Source organism: Rhinatrema bivittatum, chromosome 4 (assembly GCF_901001135.1).
Source record: "Rhinatrema bivittatum chromosome 4, aRhiBiv1.1, whole genome shotgun sequence".
NCBI lineage: Eukaryota > Metazoa > Chordata > Amphibia > Gymnophiona > Rhinatrematidae > Rhinatrema > Rhinatrema bivittatum.
The window spans coordinates 230,877,242-230,894,313 of record NC_042618.1 but is presented as its reverse complement, the minus strand read 5'-3'; the positions used below and the strand labels follow the sequence as shown (position 1 = coordinate 230,894,313).

The following is a 17,072-nucleotide window of genomic DNA, read 5'->3' as shown; positions in this document are numbered from 1 at the left end:
GTTGGAGGCATTGGTGTGAGATTTTTTTATAGTTGAAGGGCAGAGCTTGTTTGCTATATTTTCTGTTATATTATTCCAGGAGCGAATGGCAGTGTTCGGGTCGGTGAGATCTAATAGAGGGAGCTGTGACTCTAGCAAGTTGTTGAGATCATCTGGGGAGCATCGCCTCCTGTATTGGAATGAAGGTGAAGGGATATTAGGAGTGGTGGTTTCTTTCAAAGTGAAAGAGGTAGAGATAAGCATGTGGTCCGACCATGGTACTTTTTGGATCTTCAAATTTGATGTAGTCGTAATGCCTTTGTTGCTGAAGATCAAGTCCAGTGTGTGACCCGCTTTGTGAGTGGGTTCGTTGACTAATTGTTGGAATCCCATTGCTGAAACTGCCTGGCAGTGAGGCTGCTGATGCTCTCTTCACCCCATGGGGCCTGGACATGAAAGCAGGAGCATGAGGAAGAGGGGTGTGTTCTATAGATCCAGTGCCAACTTCCTCTGCTGCTGCCTCATCTTCTTCCTCTCCTCAGTGCTTCTTGCCCTCATCTGCTGCTGATAAAGCAGGAGGGAGACTCTGGATTGGACTGAAGGTTTTTCTGCTGGCTGGGAGCCAGGAGGAGGGGGAAATGTGCTGGGCAGGAAGGCCTTGGGAGATAGGGAGTCAGGAGTCTGCTGGGTAGGAAGGGGTGAGGGAAAGGAGATTGGAGTTGCTGGGTAGGGAGAGGTGGAGGAAAGAGGGGCTGGGGGCTGCTGGGCAGGGAGTAAAGATGGATTTGGAGGGAGAGGTGGAAGTGTGGGGCCTGCTGGGTTGGGGGAGAAGGGAGGGCAGGGGATGATGAGCAGGAAGGAATGGGAAAGAGGTGGTCAGAGTTATGCTGGATAGGGAAGGACAGGGAGACTTGAGCAGGGGAGAGAGGGAACATGAGGAAGAGGATGTGAGGGTGGGGCATGTTGGAAATGTTGGACAGGGATATAAGCATGGAAAAGGATGATTGAGTAGTTGGGAGAAGTGAGGGGTGATAGGGGCATGGAGGGGAGTGACTGGGTATAAGAGTCATAATGTCAGTTTTGAGAATATGCATTTCTTCTCTTCTCTCTTTGCTTAGTGTAGGAGGAAATATATTTTTGTTTCTAGTCTCCAGTTTTGCACTGCATGCAGAAGGTGGTCTTGGGGTTTCCATTCCAAATTTTGTTTCCACATTTGTAATTTGTGGTATTTTATTCTATATTTGGTGAAGGCAGGTCTGTCTGTGTAGTGTGTGTATGTCACTCACACGTAGCATGTAGGGTTTTGTATCAGTCTTATATGTTGTATTTTCTCAATATTATATTGCACTGGTGTGCTGCCTTTTCATGGGTAGGGCTATTGCTGTTTCATTTCTTGGAGTTGGTGCTGCTGAGGTATGGCAGGTTTGATAGAAATGTACAGAGTGGGGTTTGTTGGTATTATTTTAAATGGACTTGGCAGTAGAGGGCGTTTATGATGCTGTTATTAAGATGACAGCAGAATCAGAATATCTTTTTTTGTATGGTGAGTTGTACAGGGAAATGTCTTAGTTCTGCTCTGCACCCATTGTTAGGAAGTGGGGGACTCCTGTGGATGCAGAGTATGTGTTTATATTAAGTCCCATGATGGTCATGTGTTCAGTGTGTCACGCATGTGAGGGTCATCTCTCAGGTGTGCCCTGATAGAATAAAGATTGAGAACCACTGCTCTTGTGCTTTCTCTACCTACTTGGCCGTTCTGCTAAACTATACTGTAATAGGGATCCCAGTGGGGGCCTTATAATCGTGGGCTGAATATGCTCTTGTTTCCCTTCCTGCTTGATCCTAGAGCTCAGAAGTTGCAGAATTGCTTATTGATAAGCCAAGGGGACAGGTTAGGAGGTGCCCCCAGCATGACAAAAAAAAATATTAACTTTCTATTAAAATAAATAAATAAATAAAAAAAAGTCAATGTAGAAGGCCAAATTTTTCCAGAAGAAAATTGAAACTATATCCCAGGAATTTGTTACTCTACCTTACCCAAATTACAGTCAACAAGCGGTTAGTTCAGAATGGACAGATTTTTACTCTACTACTCCTCTAGCTATTCAAAAGATTATAAGTAAACAAAAGATATCAAATTCTCCCTTAAATCCTTGTCCTGGCTCTTCATTAAAAACTGTTGTTGAACAGTATCCGGAACATCTGTGTCTGATAATAAATCAATCTTTAAAGTCAGGAAAGTTTCCTAACTTATTAAAACAGACATCTATCTTGCCTGTCTTAAAGAACAAATCTTCCTCTTTCCTGGATTTTTCTAGTTTGAGACCTATTGCTTCATTGTGTACACTAGCTAAAATCCTGGAATCTGTTGTCTTATATCAACTTAAAGATTATCTATCTGAGTTTGATATATTAAACTCGAACCAACATGGATTTAGGAAAGGCTATTCTACGGAGACTCTTTGTTATCCTCTTTTGATACTTTTCTTAGAGGGTTCGATTCTTATAAAGATTTTATGGTTATCTTTTTGGACATTTCTGCAGCGTTTGATACGCTGGACCACAAAATACTGCTGACTGATCTTCAACTTATAGGCATAAAATCTACTGTGTTGGAGTGGTTTGGGAGTTTCCTTTCCAACTATGTTTGTCAAGTTAACATGGGATCTTGTTCCTCTCAAAAATACACTCAAGTAACAGGTGTCCCTCAAGGCTCTTCACTGTCGCCTATTCTATTTAACATCTATCTTCTACCGTTATGTCGAATTCTGGCTTCATTGAATGTCCAATTTAAACTCTACGCAGATGATATCCAACTGTTTATTCCTTATAAATCCTCCTGGTCTGAAACATTTTCTTTGATTCAGTTATATATTAGCACAATAGAAAAATGGATGGCCCACAACCGCTTGAAACTGAATAAAAAGAAAACAGAACTGTTATATCTCAGCTTCATATCAGATTCTGCAAATGCTTCTCCTACGAGTATAAATTTGGGTAATGATGTAATTCACGTTACCAAATTAGTGTGAAACTTAGGAGTCTGGATTGACACTAATCTATCTCTAACTCAACATGTTTCTAGAACTGTAAAAAATTATTTTTTCAAACTGCATGTTTTAAAACGATTACGTCCTCTTTTATTTTTCCAAGACTATCGATCAGTATTGCAAGCGCTGATTCTGTCTGGCCTAGATTATTGTAACGGCCTATATATAGGGCTTCCCGAAACTGTCATTAAACCTCTTCAATTGGTTTTAAATTCAACTGCAAGACTCCTTACAGGTACACCTTTAAAACAACATATTACACCAATTCTATATAAGTTGCACTGGTTACCAGTTAAATATCGTATTCAGTATAAAATTATTATGCTAACACATTCCTTGTTAAATAATATAGATTCCACTTAGCTATGTTCCACATTGCGAGTCTATAAACCTCAAAGAGAACTCAGGTCAGCGGGAAAAAACCTATTGGAGGTCCCTTCCATAAAAAATGTGGCATTGAATGTGACCAGAAACAGAGCATTCTCAGTCGTAGGTCCAACAATGTGGAATGCCCTGCCTGACCCTCTAAGGCAAATACCCAATCGTAATGAGTTCAAGAAAGCACTGAAAACTTACTTATTTCAGGTAGCTTTTAAGGATATTGAGCCTTAGTTAAAGTATGCAGTTTTAGTTGTATTCCATTTCTTGCCTTATAGTTTTAGGTGTATTTTAGTTCTTGTCTTATAATTAGTAACCTGAGTTGAGTTGTTTTAGATATAATTTGTATTGCAGATCAGTAATACTGAATATTTTAAAATTTGTTTTATTTCTGATCTTTAAGTTTTTATAAAGTAATGGCCATATTTCTTATCCTATGTCACTTTAATTTTATTGATAATATTACTTATTGTATTTTTATTCTCACTTTTGTTGAAGTTTTTTATTTTCTTTTATTGAATTTCATTAATCTCCCTTTTAATTTTAACTACACTGTAAACCGCTTTGGTCAGCATTTAATGCTAGTAAAACAGTATATAAAAATGCCAAATAAATAAATAATAAATAAAAATGTTCTTTTCACATCTTGATGAATCCAGAAAAGCTCCAATGGAGGGAGGAAGTGGAGATTATCAAGTGAAATCTTTAACTGAGATACGTCTAATTATACCAAAGATTTTTACTCTTGAAGAAATTGGGACTATGTTAGTATCAATGCAGAAATCTCTCAATAATTTAGCTATCATGGTTCAGGATGTCTTAAATAAGAATGTGGTTCTACAGTCCAAAGTAGAAAAATTAGATGGTTCAGCAAACTTATTTGAAAGTAAAATAAATGAATTAGAGAAGGTACAGGTTAATTTAATTAAATCTGACAAAATTCATTTGGATAAGCTAGAAGTATTAGAGAATCAAGTTAAAAGAATAATCTTAGGATATTAAATTTTCCCAAAACTCATATGGCTTCCCTGTTAGAGTTATTCAAAAGTTACCTGATAAATATTCTGAAGTGTGCAAATGATACAATACCAGCAACTTCTAGAATATATTACACACCTCAATATCTGGGATTAGAAAATCCTCAAAATCAAAGACAGGATAATCAAATTGATAATTTGAATCTTTCAGAATTTTTGGAAAAATTCTTTGAAACAAATATTACATTACGAGCCACTCTTAAAGTGCAATTTCCATTCATATCAGAAAGGGATTCTGTGTTAAGAACATACTTTAGATATCAAAATGTGAAGTTTTATGGCCAAAATGTAAGGATATTTCCAGACATTGCCCGTGATACTCAAATTAGGAGAAAGAAATTTATATTGATGAGAGGACAAGTTCTACAAAGAGGGGCTAAATTTGTGTTAAGATATCCATGTCATTGTATTATCATTAATCAGGAAGTGAAATATGTCTTTAACCAACCAGAACAGTTAAGATCATATCTTGATACCCAGTCCTAATAAACTCCATTGTGCTTGTAATATAGTAGTATTTGGTGGGTCTTGACACAATAATTCTATGTCGATTTATGATATTGTAATCTGCTTCTTTATTTTTATTTCATCTCCAATTCTCTCAATTTTCTTATGATTGTGATGATTAAGATAAATACACAGTATGTTAGTTTTTCTTAGTTTTTCTTGTTGTTTGAATTAATTTCAAGTAATGTGTATTTTCTAACATCTGTGGAATGTATCTTAAGATATTGAAAAATTCAATAAATATAAAATTAAAAAAATAAAATAAAATAAAATGTTCTATTCCAGGCTGCTGTACCGAGCCATCGATTCACACACCGAGGATGTGGGGCCCATTTACAACCACAGAGTGGAGATCTCCATCTTCTTCATCATCTACATCATCATCATCGCGTTCTTCATGATGAACATCTTTGTTGGTTTCGTCATTGTCACGTTTCAGGAGCAAGGAGAGCAAGAGTACAAGAACTGTGAGCTAGACAAAAACCAGGTAACTTCCAGCCACTGTGATGTCTGGTGCAGGGATCTTTCTATCAGTCAGGGTTTGGACTAGCCACATGTTTTGTTCACCTCCTTTATTCTAAAGGGTTGAAATGACATGCAATTTGAGTGGGAGGAAGTGTAGGACCTGATTTTTCAAAGGGTCTCTCCAGTTCTGTGTGTATGGGGAAAAAGGTTTTGATAAATGAGATCCCTGTTAGTTTGTTTGTTTTTTTCATTTGTCCATAACAAGAAAGGTCACACACATCTCTGTTGCTAATTTTATTTAGTGCTGGGTGTGATTTCTTGTATCTCAATTCAAGGTCATAATTCGGTGCCCTTCCAAAACAACCTCTCACTTGTGGCACCATAGACCAGATAAAATCATCACACCAGAATAAAACCGTAATTAACCCTTTATCTAGTGTAACCCCATCTGGTGTGCATGTCCTGCATGGGTGGGGCCATAAACTTATTTGTAGTCTCTTCAGGGCAGGGACCCTGGCTAGCTCTTTTGGTGCCCCTTTTTCCCAGGGTATGGATCCTTTGGCTTGGGGGAGAAAGGTTTCCTTTCAGGTCCCAGTGCAGGCATGACTAATTTCCTTCCAGGTATCCCTGGGAGAGGGGTATTCCCTGTTCACTGTGTGCTGAGTGTCCAAACAACCATGCTGAAGTCACTGGATGAGTGTCCAAACTTAAAATCTTTACTGTAAATATTGATTGGAAAATGGCGCAATAAATAGGTACCAGCACCACAGTCTTCCTGGCTTACAAATATTTGTCTTCTATCTGTGCAGGAGTCTTTTAGATAGACAAGGGAACTTCCTACCCTCCTGGATTAGGTGAGATGGGCAGGGCAACACTTAGATGGTCGAGAAACCTCTTCCAAGATGGCCAAAAGTCCTGTCTCTGAACAGAGAGCAAATCCTCTCTCTCCCCAGGGCTTGAAGACTCAGGATGGGTGTCCTCCAAATTGTAAATAAGTTCTTACTCACTGTTAGTAGTTCTTTTTCCTTTTCTCTTGATTGGGATCTCTATTGGGGGAGGGATCCTAACTGGAACTGCAGCTCACAGGTCTGCAAATGGGTAGGAAGAGAGGCAGGAAACACTTTCTCCCAAATCTTCAAAAATAACTTCTTCTGGTCCCCAAAAAGGAAATAACTCCAGAGTTGCCCCTTGCAACGAGTTACCACCATTTCTGGGGTAGGTCTTCCCTATCCCTGGGCATACCGAACACAGGGTTCCCCATTCCCTGAATCCAGGAAAGGCTCAGGAATTCAGCAAGGCTCCCACCACATAAAAGTCCAAAAGCCAAAATATTCCTAGGACAACCAAGAAGTGGAGCCCTCGACCTAATTTCAAGGGATACCCAGGCAGGATGGAGCCCAGCCCCCAGGCAGGCCAAAAATATAATTCAGGCAAAAATCCACAACCTTCCTCTTGAACTATAAACCTAGATCCCTCCAGAGCTCTGCTATAAAACCTCTTGAGTGGGATGTCCATTACAGCACCCTCAATGGGAGGGGGCTGTACATGAATGGATCCTCCACTAATTATTTCTCTCACTACACTTCCATGTCTTGTCCCAGGGCTTACTGGTAACCCGAAAAGGTGCCTGGATTACGCTAGTATTGTGGAAGTAGACAGTGAATCCAACCAGAACATTAAATGGGAAAAGTACAGTAGTGAAGTATAATATAAACTTGAAGTTTCATATTTTAAATCAAGCAATGCAAAATTAACACTAGATATGACCTGTTAGCCAGGGCAACCAACATACTCATATGGATAGTAAAAAAAAAAAATAAGGTATGCTAATAGAGAAAGTTTGGGGGGGAAAGCAGTGAAGTACACAGCTTTCAAATTTGTCTTAACCCTGGGTACTCAAAAAGGTTGGCGGGGGGAACAGATCCATCCCAATGTCACCAGTTTGTAAAGGGTGCACCAGATCTTGTGGAAAAAAAAGCAATCAAGAAATGAAGAATCCCTCTTGATGGAAATGCTGGCTAGGTGACAAACCAAATAAATGAGCACTGCAGTGTGTGAAAGGTCTCTCTCTTCTGAGGTGCTTCCCTAAATAATTTATTTGATATTAAACAGAACGTGGACTTGGTTGTATTCTCTTACAGCTTCTCGTTACCTGCCATATCTCGTGTGGCTATGGAAAGGGTTTATGCTTGACTTTGGCTGAAAGACTGAAGCAGTTAAGATGAGATAATGAATTTGTGACAAAAAGCAAAGAAATAAACCTTTTCCCTCCTCTGCTAAGATACTCTCTGCGCAAAGTTTAGATTACTTCACTCTGTCTCTTAGGAGGGTAATCCAGCTATGTGCTCCTTGGCCTGGATGTCTCTGGAAAGGAAGTATCACAGCTCTGGCTCCTTCCTCTCGATAATTAGTTCTTCAGAAGAACTGATTGCAGAGCTGCCAGATACACTCCTCTCTTCCTGGCTTCAACTCTTAGCCATCCCCACCCTGCACACACAGACAGAGCCAGCCAGATTGTATCTTTTCTGCCTTAAATGGTCTCCCAGCACTCCTTTGGCTTCCTCCTCTGCTGGCTATGTAGTGTCGTATTCTGGGCAGGCTAAACAATGGTTTTCCTAACTTGTTAACATTATGAATGCTGGCTCTTGCAGAACATTTGTCATTCACAGGAGAGCACACAGAGGGTTTGACATATTTTTATATTCCTTCACCTTGGCTGTGGCAGAGTTGAAAAAACCTTTTTGGCAGGTCCACAACACATCACTCAGATCCAGACATAGCTCAGTCCACGTTGTAAGGCTCCAACACATGATAAGCTCATGGGGGCAGGAACCTGGTTTATACTAGCGTGTTTTACTTGTTTTTCCTAGATTACTGCTGCTCTCTGGTCTTCCATTGGTCAGACATTTCACAGCCAGCCAATGGACTGCAGAGGGAAGTGGGAGCAGTAGCAAGGAGATAAAAGCACTTCCTTACTGCCCTCCCCCACAGCCCTGCAGCATGAACTCCCAATCTACAGGAGACAATATTGGGGGTATCTGTGGGTATTATTTATTTGAAATATTTATAAGTTACTTATCCACAGTGCTAGGCAGGTAACATTATAACAAATACAGTAAAAGTAACAATATTTAAAATTACTTTAAATTTAAAATAATCCACAACAGAAACAGTTGTAAATAATTAAAACACATCATAAAATAAGTAAACCACATATAAAAACATACAAGTAAAATTAAATTGGACTAACAAACAAAATAATCACAGGGAGTTGCACTGCTTGGAACCCTGGATTCCCATTCGGTTTTTATACACAGCCTTTATCCCGTTTATCTCATGATGCCTAAGCACTTTTTTAAGACTGAGCTGGCTAATATCCCTTCCAAGAATATATGCATAGAACCCTCTCAACCATATTCATAAGATGGCATCCTGGCTGACATTGCTTGGAAGGGGAATACATACTAGGGGTGTGCATTCGTTTCCTACGTATTTGTAATCCGCAACGTATAGGGCCATATTCGTTGTATTCGTGGGGAAGCGAAATGTATCGCGATTCCCCACGAATACAACGAATCTTCGCCAAATTATTCAGCTGTCTAAAGGAGCCAATTTAAACAAACCCCCCCCCATCCTCCTGACCCCCCCAAGACTTACCAAAACTCCCTAGTGGTCCAGCGGGGGGTCCAGGAACCATCTCCTGCACTCACACCCTCGGCTGCCAGTATTCAAAATGGCGCTGATAGCCTTTGACCTACTATGTCACAGGGGCTACCGGTGCTATTGGTCAGCCCCTGTCACATGGTAGGAGCAATGGATGGCCGGCGCCATCTTGTGCTCCTACCATGTGACAGGGGCTGACCAATGGCACCGGTAACCCCTATGACATAGTAAGTCTTGGGGGACCCTCCTGACCCCCACAAGACTTACCAAAACTCCCTGGTGGTCCAGCGGGGAGTCCGGGAGCCATCTCCTGCACTCAAACCCTCACCTGCCAGAATTCAAAATGGCGCCGATAGCCTTTGACCTACTATGTCACAGGGGCTACCGGTGCCATTGGTCAGCCCCTGTCATATGGTAGGAGCAATGGATGGCCGGCGCCATCTTGTACTCCTACCATGTGACAGCGGCTGACTAATGGCACCGGTAGCCCCTGAGACATAGTAAGTCTTGGGGGACCCTCCTGACCCCCACAAAACTTGCCAAAAGTTCCTGGTGGTCCAGCGGGGGTCCGGGAGTGATCTTCTGCATTCGGGCCGTCGGCTGCCAGTATTGATGGGAAGCCGCATAGTGTTTTGTACTGTATTCTTTACTTGATGGGTAACCAGTGTAATTCTGCTAGAGTTCCGGTAATGTGGTCTCTTTTTCTTTTACACGTTAGAATTCTTGCTGCAGTGTTTTGTAGTATTTGGAGTGTTCTTAGTGTTGTGTATGGTAATCCTAATAGTAATGCGTTGCAGTAATCAGTGCTTGCAAATATTAAAGCTTATTAATGTGTGTTAACGGGATAATTTTAAACTATCTTTCATTAATCTCAGCAAAGCCTATTTACTGTGTTACCATATGACAAAGTGCATTAATGCCTGTTAGCAAGCATTAGCACATTACGACCTTCTTCTTAGAAGGGGGAGACAGCACACCTTCAAAGCAAGGGGAATTGTTTCAGGAGGAATCATCAATATCTCAGCCACCTATCTTATGAACATACCTGAAAACCGGTTAATCTTGAATACAAGCAAATCAGAAATCCTTTTTCTTTTGAGGTTCTCCCCACAGGAGCCTCCAGCTTCTTTGTCCTTCGATGGACTGAATATTATGATGTCAAGAAAGCTAAGGAATCTATGAGTGACTATGGACACTGCCATTTCTTTTAAACCTCAAGTAAAGTAGTTAGTTCTCAATTGTTTTTATAAATTACGAATTTAAGACAACTAAAGCCATATTTCTGAGCAAGACTTGAAGATGCGTGCATGCATAACATAGTAATTTCCATTTTAGATTACTGTAATGCTTTATACAGTATACATTGGACTGCTTGACTCTACTCTAAAAGCATTGCAGTTAGTGCAAAATGCTGGTGCCTGGATCGTCACTGGTACAAGTAATTGTGCGCACATATACCCTTTTTTGACCAAATTACACTGGTTACCGATCAAGTATCATATTAAATGTAAAATTATTCTCTTGGCCTCTAAAGCAATTCATGGCATTGCTCCAGCTTGTTTTAACGCAGTGTGAAAATTTATCAACCCACTCGAACATTAAGGTCTTTCTCTCAAAATCTCTTAACGGTGCCATCAGTTAAAGAGGTAGTTTTGCCTGAGTCAAGAGACCTCTTATTTTAGGTGGCTGGACCATGCCTGTGGAATGAGCTGCCAAATGAAGATAAAGCTGAGTCTTCCATAACCAGATACTGGAAGGTGTTAAAAGCTTACCTATTTCTGCAGGCTTACAGATAGAAGAGTTTTATTTGTATGTATTAGGGATGTGCAGAGGGACGCCATACGTTGCATTCGGGATTCGTATTCGTCGGGGGGGGCAGATACATTGCATTCGGCAAGGGAGGCCCCCGATACATACATGCGTTAATTCTTATTCGTTTCCCAGCTAAAATTGAATTAAGAACAACCCCCACCCTCCTGACCCCCCCAAGACTTACCAAAACTCCCTGGTGGTCCAGCGGGGGGTCCGGGAGCCATCTCCTGCACTCACACCCTCGGCTGCCGGTATTCAAAATGGCACCAATAGCCTTTGACCTTCTATGTCACAGGGGTTACCGGTGCCATTGGTCAGCCCCTGTCACATGGTAGGAGCAATGGATGGCCAGCGCCATTTTGAATCCCGGTAGCTGAGGGTGTGAGTGCAAGAGATGGCAACTTATAAAATTATACTTGTAAATAAAATGATACCTGTATAAAAAGACAAGATTTACCACATTCACCAAATAGTATTGATCATAAAACTATGTAAGCGAATCTTAATGGCACCTGTATAGAATGTATGTTCCTATACATTTATCATCATTATTTTATGTGCCTTCCTGTAAACCGTTGTGATGGTATTTAACTTAACAACGGTATAGAAAAGATTTTAAATAAAAAAGTAAATAAATAAACACGTATTAATGGGCCCATTGTACCATGGTCTAGTAAATCAACCCCTTAGCGATGATTATTTGACAGTTTGGTCTTGACAGCTATTTTGGAGAGACCAGAGGAAGAAATGGCATCATGCTTCACCCTAATACTAAATTTTGTTTTTGTAGTGAAAAGGGACTGGATCATTTCAACATTAAAGATGTCTTGTTCTTAAATCAAAGAATACGTGTTTTTCCAGACATGGTGACAATCACTCAAAAGATGAGAAAGTTATTTTTGCCTTTGAGGTTTAAAGTAGTACAGACTGGTGCCTAATTTTTCCTCACGTTTCCCTTTGAATGTTTGATTAGATACTAAGATGCTCATTACATCTTTCTTGATATCTTTTTTGATTCCTCTCAGTTGTCATTTTTTTTTCTATTGGGTAAGATTGTGCAGGAGCTGCCTATATTTTCACCTCTGAACGATCCTCTGTCATCCAAGTAGTTCTGCGGGTTATTAGTAATCATCTATGTGCTCACTGTTAATTTAGCTACTGATTGATCTTTTCTTAATTCTAATTGATGTATTGATTTTCTTTCTTTTTCTTCGTTTCATGTTGTTGCTTTTTATTTGTGTGGCCTTGATAGGGCATTATGAGAGATTTGTTCTCTCTATGGCATAAGCAGTTTACGCAATTTTTGGTATACAAATGTCATTTCACTTCAAGATGTTTCTTGGATTTGGTATGTTTCAAAGTTTATGAGTACAAAAAACCCCCCCAAAACACTGAACAGTGAAGACCTAGGTCATACCTGTGTGTTGTTCTCTCACAAATAAGATGACATTTATTTTTTCCCACTGATTTTCCCATGTTTCTCAAAAGTATGAATTCTATTGACTTCCTGCAAAATTCAGTTAATAATAAAAAAAAAAATTATTTGATTGATTTCTAGCTATGCAATATAAAAGAGAGAGCTTTTGAAACTGAACTTTATATAATTGTTTCCTATTGATCTAACCATTTAAGCTTCAGTTCTCTGGAGTAATGGTATGGACAAAACCACACCGAGCAATTTGAACCCTGTTATTGATAGGGCTCTGTGCCTTGTCCCCTACACAGCATGCCTTGGCGATGATGTGTGCATTAGAGGGGGTTCTTTACCCAGGGTGAGTCATCATATTTGAATATTTTTACTTATTGAGCTGGCAGTGTACTCAGTGATGCACAATACATATACATACGGATATACCGAATTCATGGCCAGTAAAGTATATGGTCTATATAGGTCCGAGTAGGAGATATGTGAATGAGCAGACTGGAAGGGCTATGTGTTATTTCATCTGCCATGTTCCTGATGAACATCTGAGGATAAGCTGTAGAATGTTCTTTTCTGGGCATTTCTGGAAACACTTCTAACATTAGGTTGAATGAGTTTCTTGACTATTAATGGCATTACTGGGGGTTCAGATTTAATAAAATTCTTATTGTTGGTTATTGGGTTTTCTCCAACCACCTCAGCGAGTTCGGACAAGTTTCTGTTGTTGTTGCTTGCAGAACCGAATTGGCAGGAATCATGCAGGTTTCTTTTTTTTTTTCTTTCCCTCCCAGATCAGCACAAATATGTAATTGTCCAAATAAGTGTAATTTCAAGTGGGTTGAACTGGGTGAGCTTGTCTTGTTTTAACTGGACCGTCAATACCTCCTTCACCCCTTAGCTTATGAAAAGTATTTCCATAGATTCTCCCATGTGAAAGTACAATGGTTTATGAAGAACTCCTTGAGGCCATTCTTGGAAAAAGGTGGAATATCACAAGTGTATAAATAAATAAATAACAAGGCTGCACAGGGACATGACTTCTCAAGGGCACCTAACACAGTTAAGAGAGAGCCATTGCCACTCAGCAGTAGCTAATACGGAGGAGAAAAATACAGCAATCCCATTAAAATGAAGAAGATTACAGTGAAAAATAAAGCATACTGCTCTGACACATAACTGGTGTGCCTACAAAAAAATATAATACACCTCAGAGATGTCTATTACCACTGAGTAAAACACAGTGCCACACAGCAAGGCATCTAATTTTAGGCCAAGAGGCTTCTTATACAGCTCCCAAGGGCTGCCTTCTGCTTCCAAATGGGAATTGCTGATACTGCTAACCACAAGACAGTGCCGATTTAACTTACTCTCAATCAAGTTGAAAATGCATCCTATCTGAGTTTCAAACACATGTCCTCCATTGCTCTTGGAACTCAAGTGAAATGTATCTCAAACTTATTTGAGGGGATGTAAGGTGAGCAGTATAATGCAGCTCGCAAAACAGTGCCGCTGGTATTAAACGGAGGCAGAAATCCAGTACCCCTGCCGTCCCATGGTACGAAATGAGGAAGAGCACTGGGATCTTGCATGCTCATTGGCCCAGGAGGGTGGAGTGCTGAGGAGGAAGACTAAACAAACTGATATCTTGCAGGTAGTCATGCTTCATATAGCTGGTAGCTGAGATATATCCTTAACAGCATGGAGAGAGATAACAGGACAGATTGGATGGGCTGGATGGTCTTTTCTAGCCATCTTCTACTATATTACTATACTCCTATGAATATTTTAGAGCAGGACTGATTTCCAGTCAGCATGCATTATTGCATCTTCTCATAATACTGAGTAGCCAAAAGCAACTGCCGGCAGCCAAGTATGGTCTGATACCCATCAGCACTGGAGAAAAGAATTCAAGCAAATAAAAGGCTGATATGAAAGCCCTGACATACTTCAATTCTTCCTTTAATTAAGGCAATGCTTTCTTTGCTCCAAGGCTGAGTGGCTGCCTTTTGTGTGGATCCCATTGGCACTTACTATGTCACTGGGGTCTCTGATGAATGGAAATATGATGTGCAAGTTTAAGAAGAGAGAATTTCCGCCTTTCCATTAATATTTTTTGTGCTTTTATGATTTAGCGAAAGATGTAAAAGAAAAAACCCTCAAGAGGGTAGAAATTTGGCTGAAGGCAAAAAAGGGATCATTTCATGGAAAACCAGTAAAGTTTTTTTATGTCAAATTCCAGTATAAAGGAGTCTGCTGATTTTTCACATTTTGAGCCAGTACATTACTGGATTAGAGCTGTAAGAGTGACCCCCTGTGCTTCTTTTTTTTGGCAGCGCCAGTGTGTAGAGTATGCTCTGAAGGCACGGCCACTGCGGAGATACATTCCCAAGAACCCTTACCAGTACAAGGTGTGGTACGTGGTGAACTCAACCTATTTTGAATACCTGATGTTTGTTCTCATCCTGCTCAACACCATCTGTCTGGCAATGCAGGTAAGTTTAAAGAATGGAACAAGGAAATGGGACAATTTCAATTTGTTAAGATTGGCAGGACCTTTCCCATGCAGAAAGTTTTAAGGAAACTTTGACTGAACTTAGCGGTAGACCTCTGGTTTAGGATTAAGCAAAGGGGTGGTATTCCCTACAATACACTGACAGTGTTAGAGTCAGAGAGAGAGAGAGAGAGATAAAGACAAAGTAAAATCAGATATTTTGACCAAACTTAGGCCTGGATTTATCAAAATGCACTAAATATCGCATGCGGGCAGTTTATCGCAATTTGCGCTAATACCTATGTGAAGCGCTAAGTGATACCTTTTTCACCTGAATTGTGGTATTTCCAACATACAACCACTGGAGCGACCATGTTTACTATCAGGGCCACTGAGGAGAGAGGGAGAGAGAGAGAGAGAGACATCTGTATGGGAGGCCCACCTAGTAACTTGAGGTGAGGTTTAGGTATTAGTGTAGGGGTTAGGGGCCACTTTGACATTCAAAGTGAGACGTATGAACCGAACAGTGCTCTTGTGAAGATTTGATGACCCTCGGAGTGAGGAAACTCATTCAAAGATGAGATTTGTGCAGTGTTCTCTCAACCTGTTCTGATCGTACGTCTCACTTTGAATGTCAAAGTGGCCCCTAACCCCTACACTAATACCTAAACCTCACCTCGAGTTACTAGGTGGGCCTCCCATAGAGATATAAATACCTATCTATAGTCAGTCTCTCTCTCGCTCTCTCTCTCTCTCTCTCTGTCAGTCTCTCTCTCTCTCTCTCTGTCCTTCAAAACTACTTAAACAAGCATTTGAGAACACATCACAAAATGTGATAAAGCCTTAACTCAACCGTGCGATAGGGCTTCACAAAATGGTAATCCCAGCCCACTCCCACCCCTAACTCCTCCTCTTTTTCTTATTTGCATCACGCCATACGTTATGGTGCTATTGCATGCGTTAAAGGTGCTTAACGCATGCGAAAACGCCATAACGCTATTTGATAAATGACCCTATTAGTGCACAAGAAGGAAATTAGATTGGAACCATCCTTGGAAAATTTTACTGGCGCAGATTCTATGATCACCTTTGAAAGATAGAAATTTAAGAGGTTTTGGGGTTATGCATTTAAAAAGTTTGAGGGTGCTTGTGCTAAAAATGTTAGTGTGCATGCTCAAATGGCTTAGTGTGTGATGAATTAAATATTTTTGCTTTCCTACTAAAAACCTGCCATATAGCAAGCACACAAAAATAGTATGCTACCCTAAAATGTGTAATGTGCATACTAACTGTATCATGAAACACCTGTGCGCAGTAGTAATTTTCTTAAACAAAAAAAAGTCCCAGGTTGGGCTTACCGGTGGTCTCCACATTCCAATTTTTCTCAATGGGGAAAAGGAAGCAAGTCAAAAAGGTTCTGGGCTGATGAAAATCACCACAGTGCTAACTATCCCAAAGTGAAAAGGCAGCTAGCACAGGAGATTTCATCCCTCCAGGCAGTTCATCATTCTCCAACATCAAATCAAAGGCCACTGTGGTCCGGTCACCACTCCTACCCTCTCTCCCCTCATCAAGTCAAGGGAGCCTCTATTTTTCCACTGATCCCCTACTACCAACAGACTCCACCCCCAGGAATCAAATTCAGGGGGTTTGCAGAAGATCCCAAATTCGATTTCTGAGCGGATCCTCTCCTGCTTGAGTTGGATGGGATTGGGAACATTGCAAAGGCAGCATTCTCAGTCCCCAGGACAGGTGACATCTACTGGCCCCAGATTCAGGATCCATGATTCTAGATTCTGGAGCGGGCCCTGGTGCACGGCCCCATCGATGCAATGACCAAACTAAGTACTTTGAAAGGGGAATTATAAAACGGGAAAATTGGTTCCAACTGAGCTGGAAGTCCTAAGTAGCAGGAGGAAACCGCCAAGTCAAAAAAAAAAAGCTTGATGCTAGGAAAGTAGACATAGTGATAAAGTAGAAAATCAAAAAAACAGCATTGCTAGTAGAAGCATCAGTGCCAAGCGACTATTCTGTATTATGTATGGAGAAATAAGAGAGGAATGTAGTTAGACACCAGGAAAATGTGACTGAAAGATACAAAAATAATTCCAGTTATCTTGGGTGTCAATGGCTGATTAAAAAGAACTTCCACATGCACCTTGCTATGTTGCCTACATAGATTACACCTTATGAGAACTCGAAGGAATCTCTCTTTGGCAGTGCAAGTATGTTTGGCAGTGCAAGTATGTTTGAAAGCATGAGATCAT

At 40.5% G+C, this 17,072-nt stretch overlaps 1 protein-coding gene across 18 annotated transcripts in view; it reads left to right on the top strand.

The window, feature by feature from the left end:
• Window positions 1-17,072, top strand: part of CACNA1C (calcium voltage-gated channel subunit alpha1 C) — a 1,539,476-nt gene that overhangs the window by 1,286,383 nt on the left and 236,021 nt on the right. For all 18 annotated transcript variants that reach the window (XM_029599882.1, XM_029599881.1, XM_029599874.1 and 15 more), the window contains 2 exons: window positions 5,237-5,438; window positions 14,648-14,806. In XM_029599882.1, the coding sequence (XP_029455742.1) occupies window positions 5,237-5,438; window positions 14,648-14,806 (361 nt within the window). The remainder of the gene's footprint in view (window positions 1-5,236; window positions 5,439-14,647; window positions 14,807-17,072) is intronic.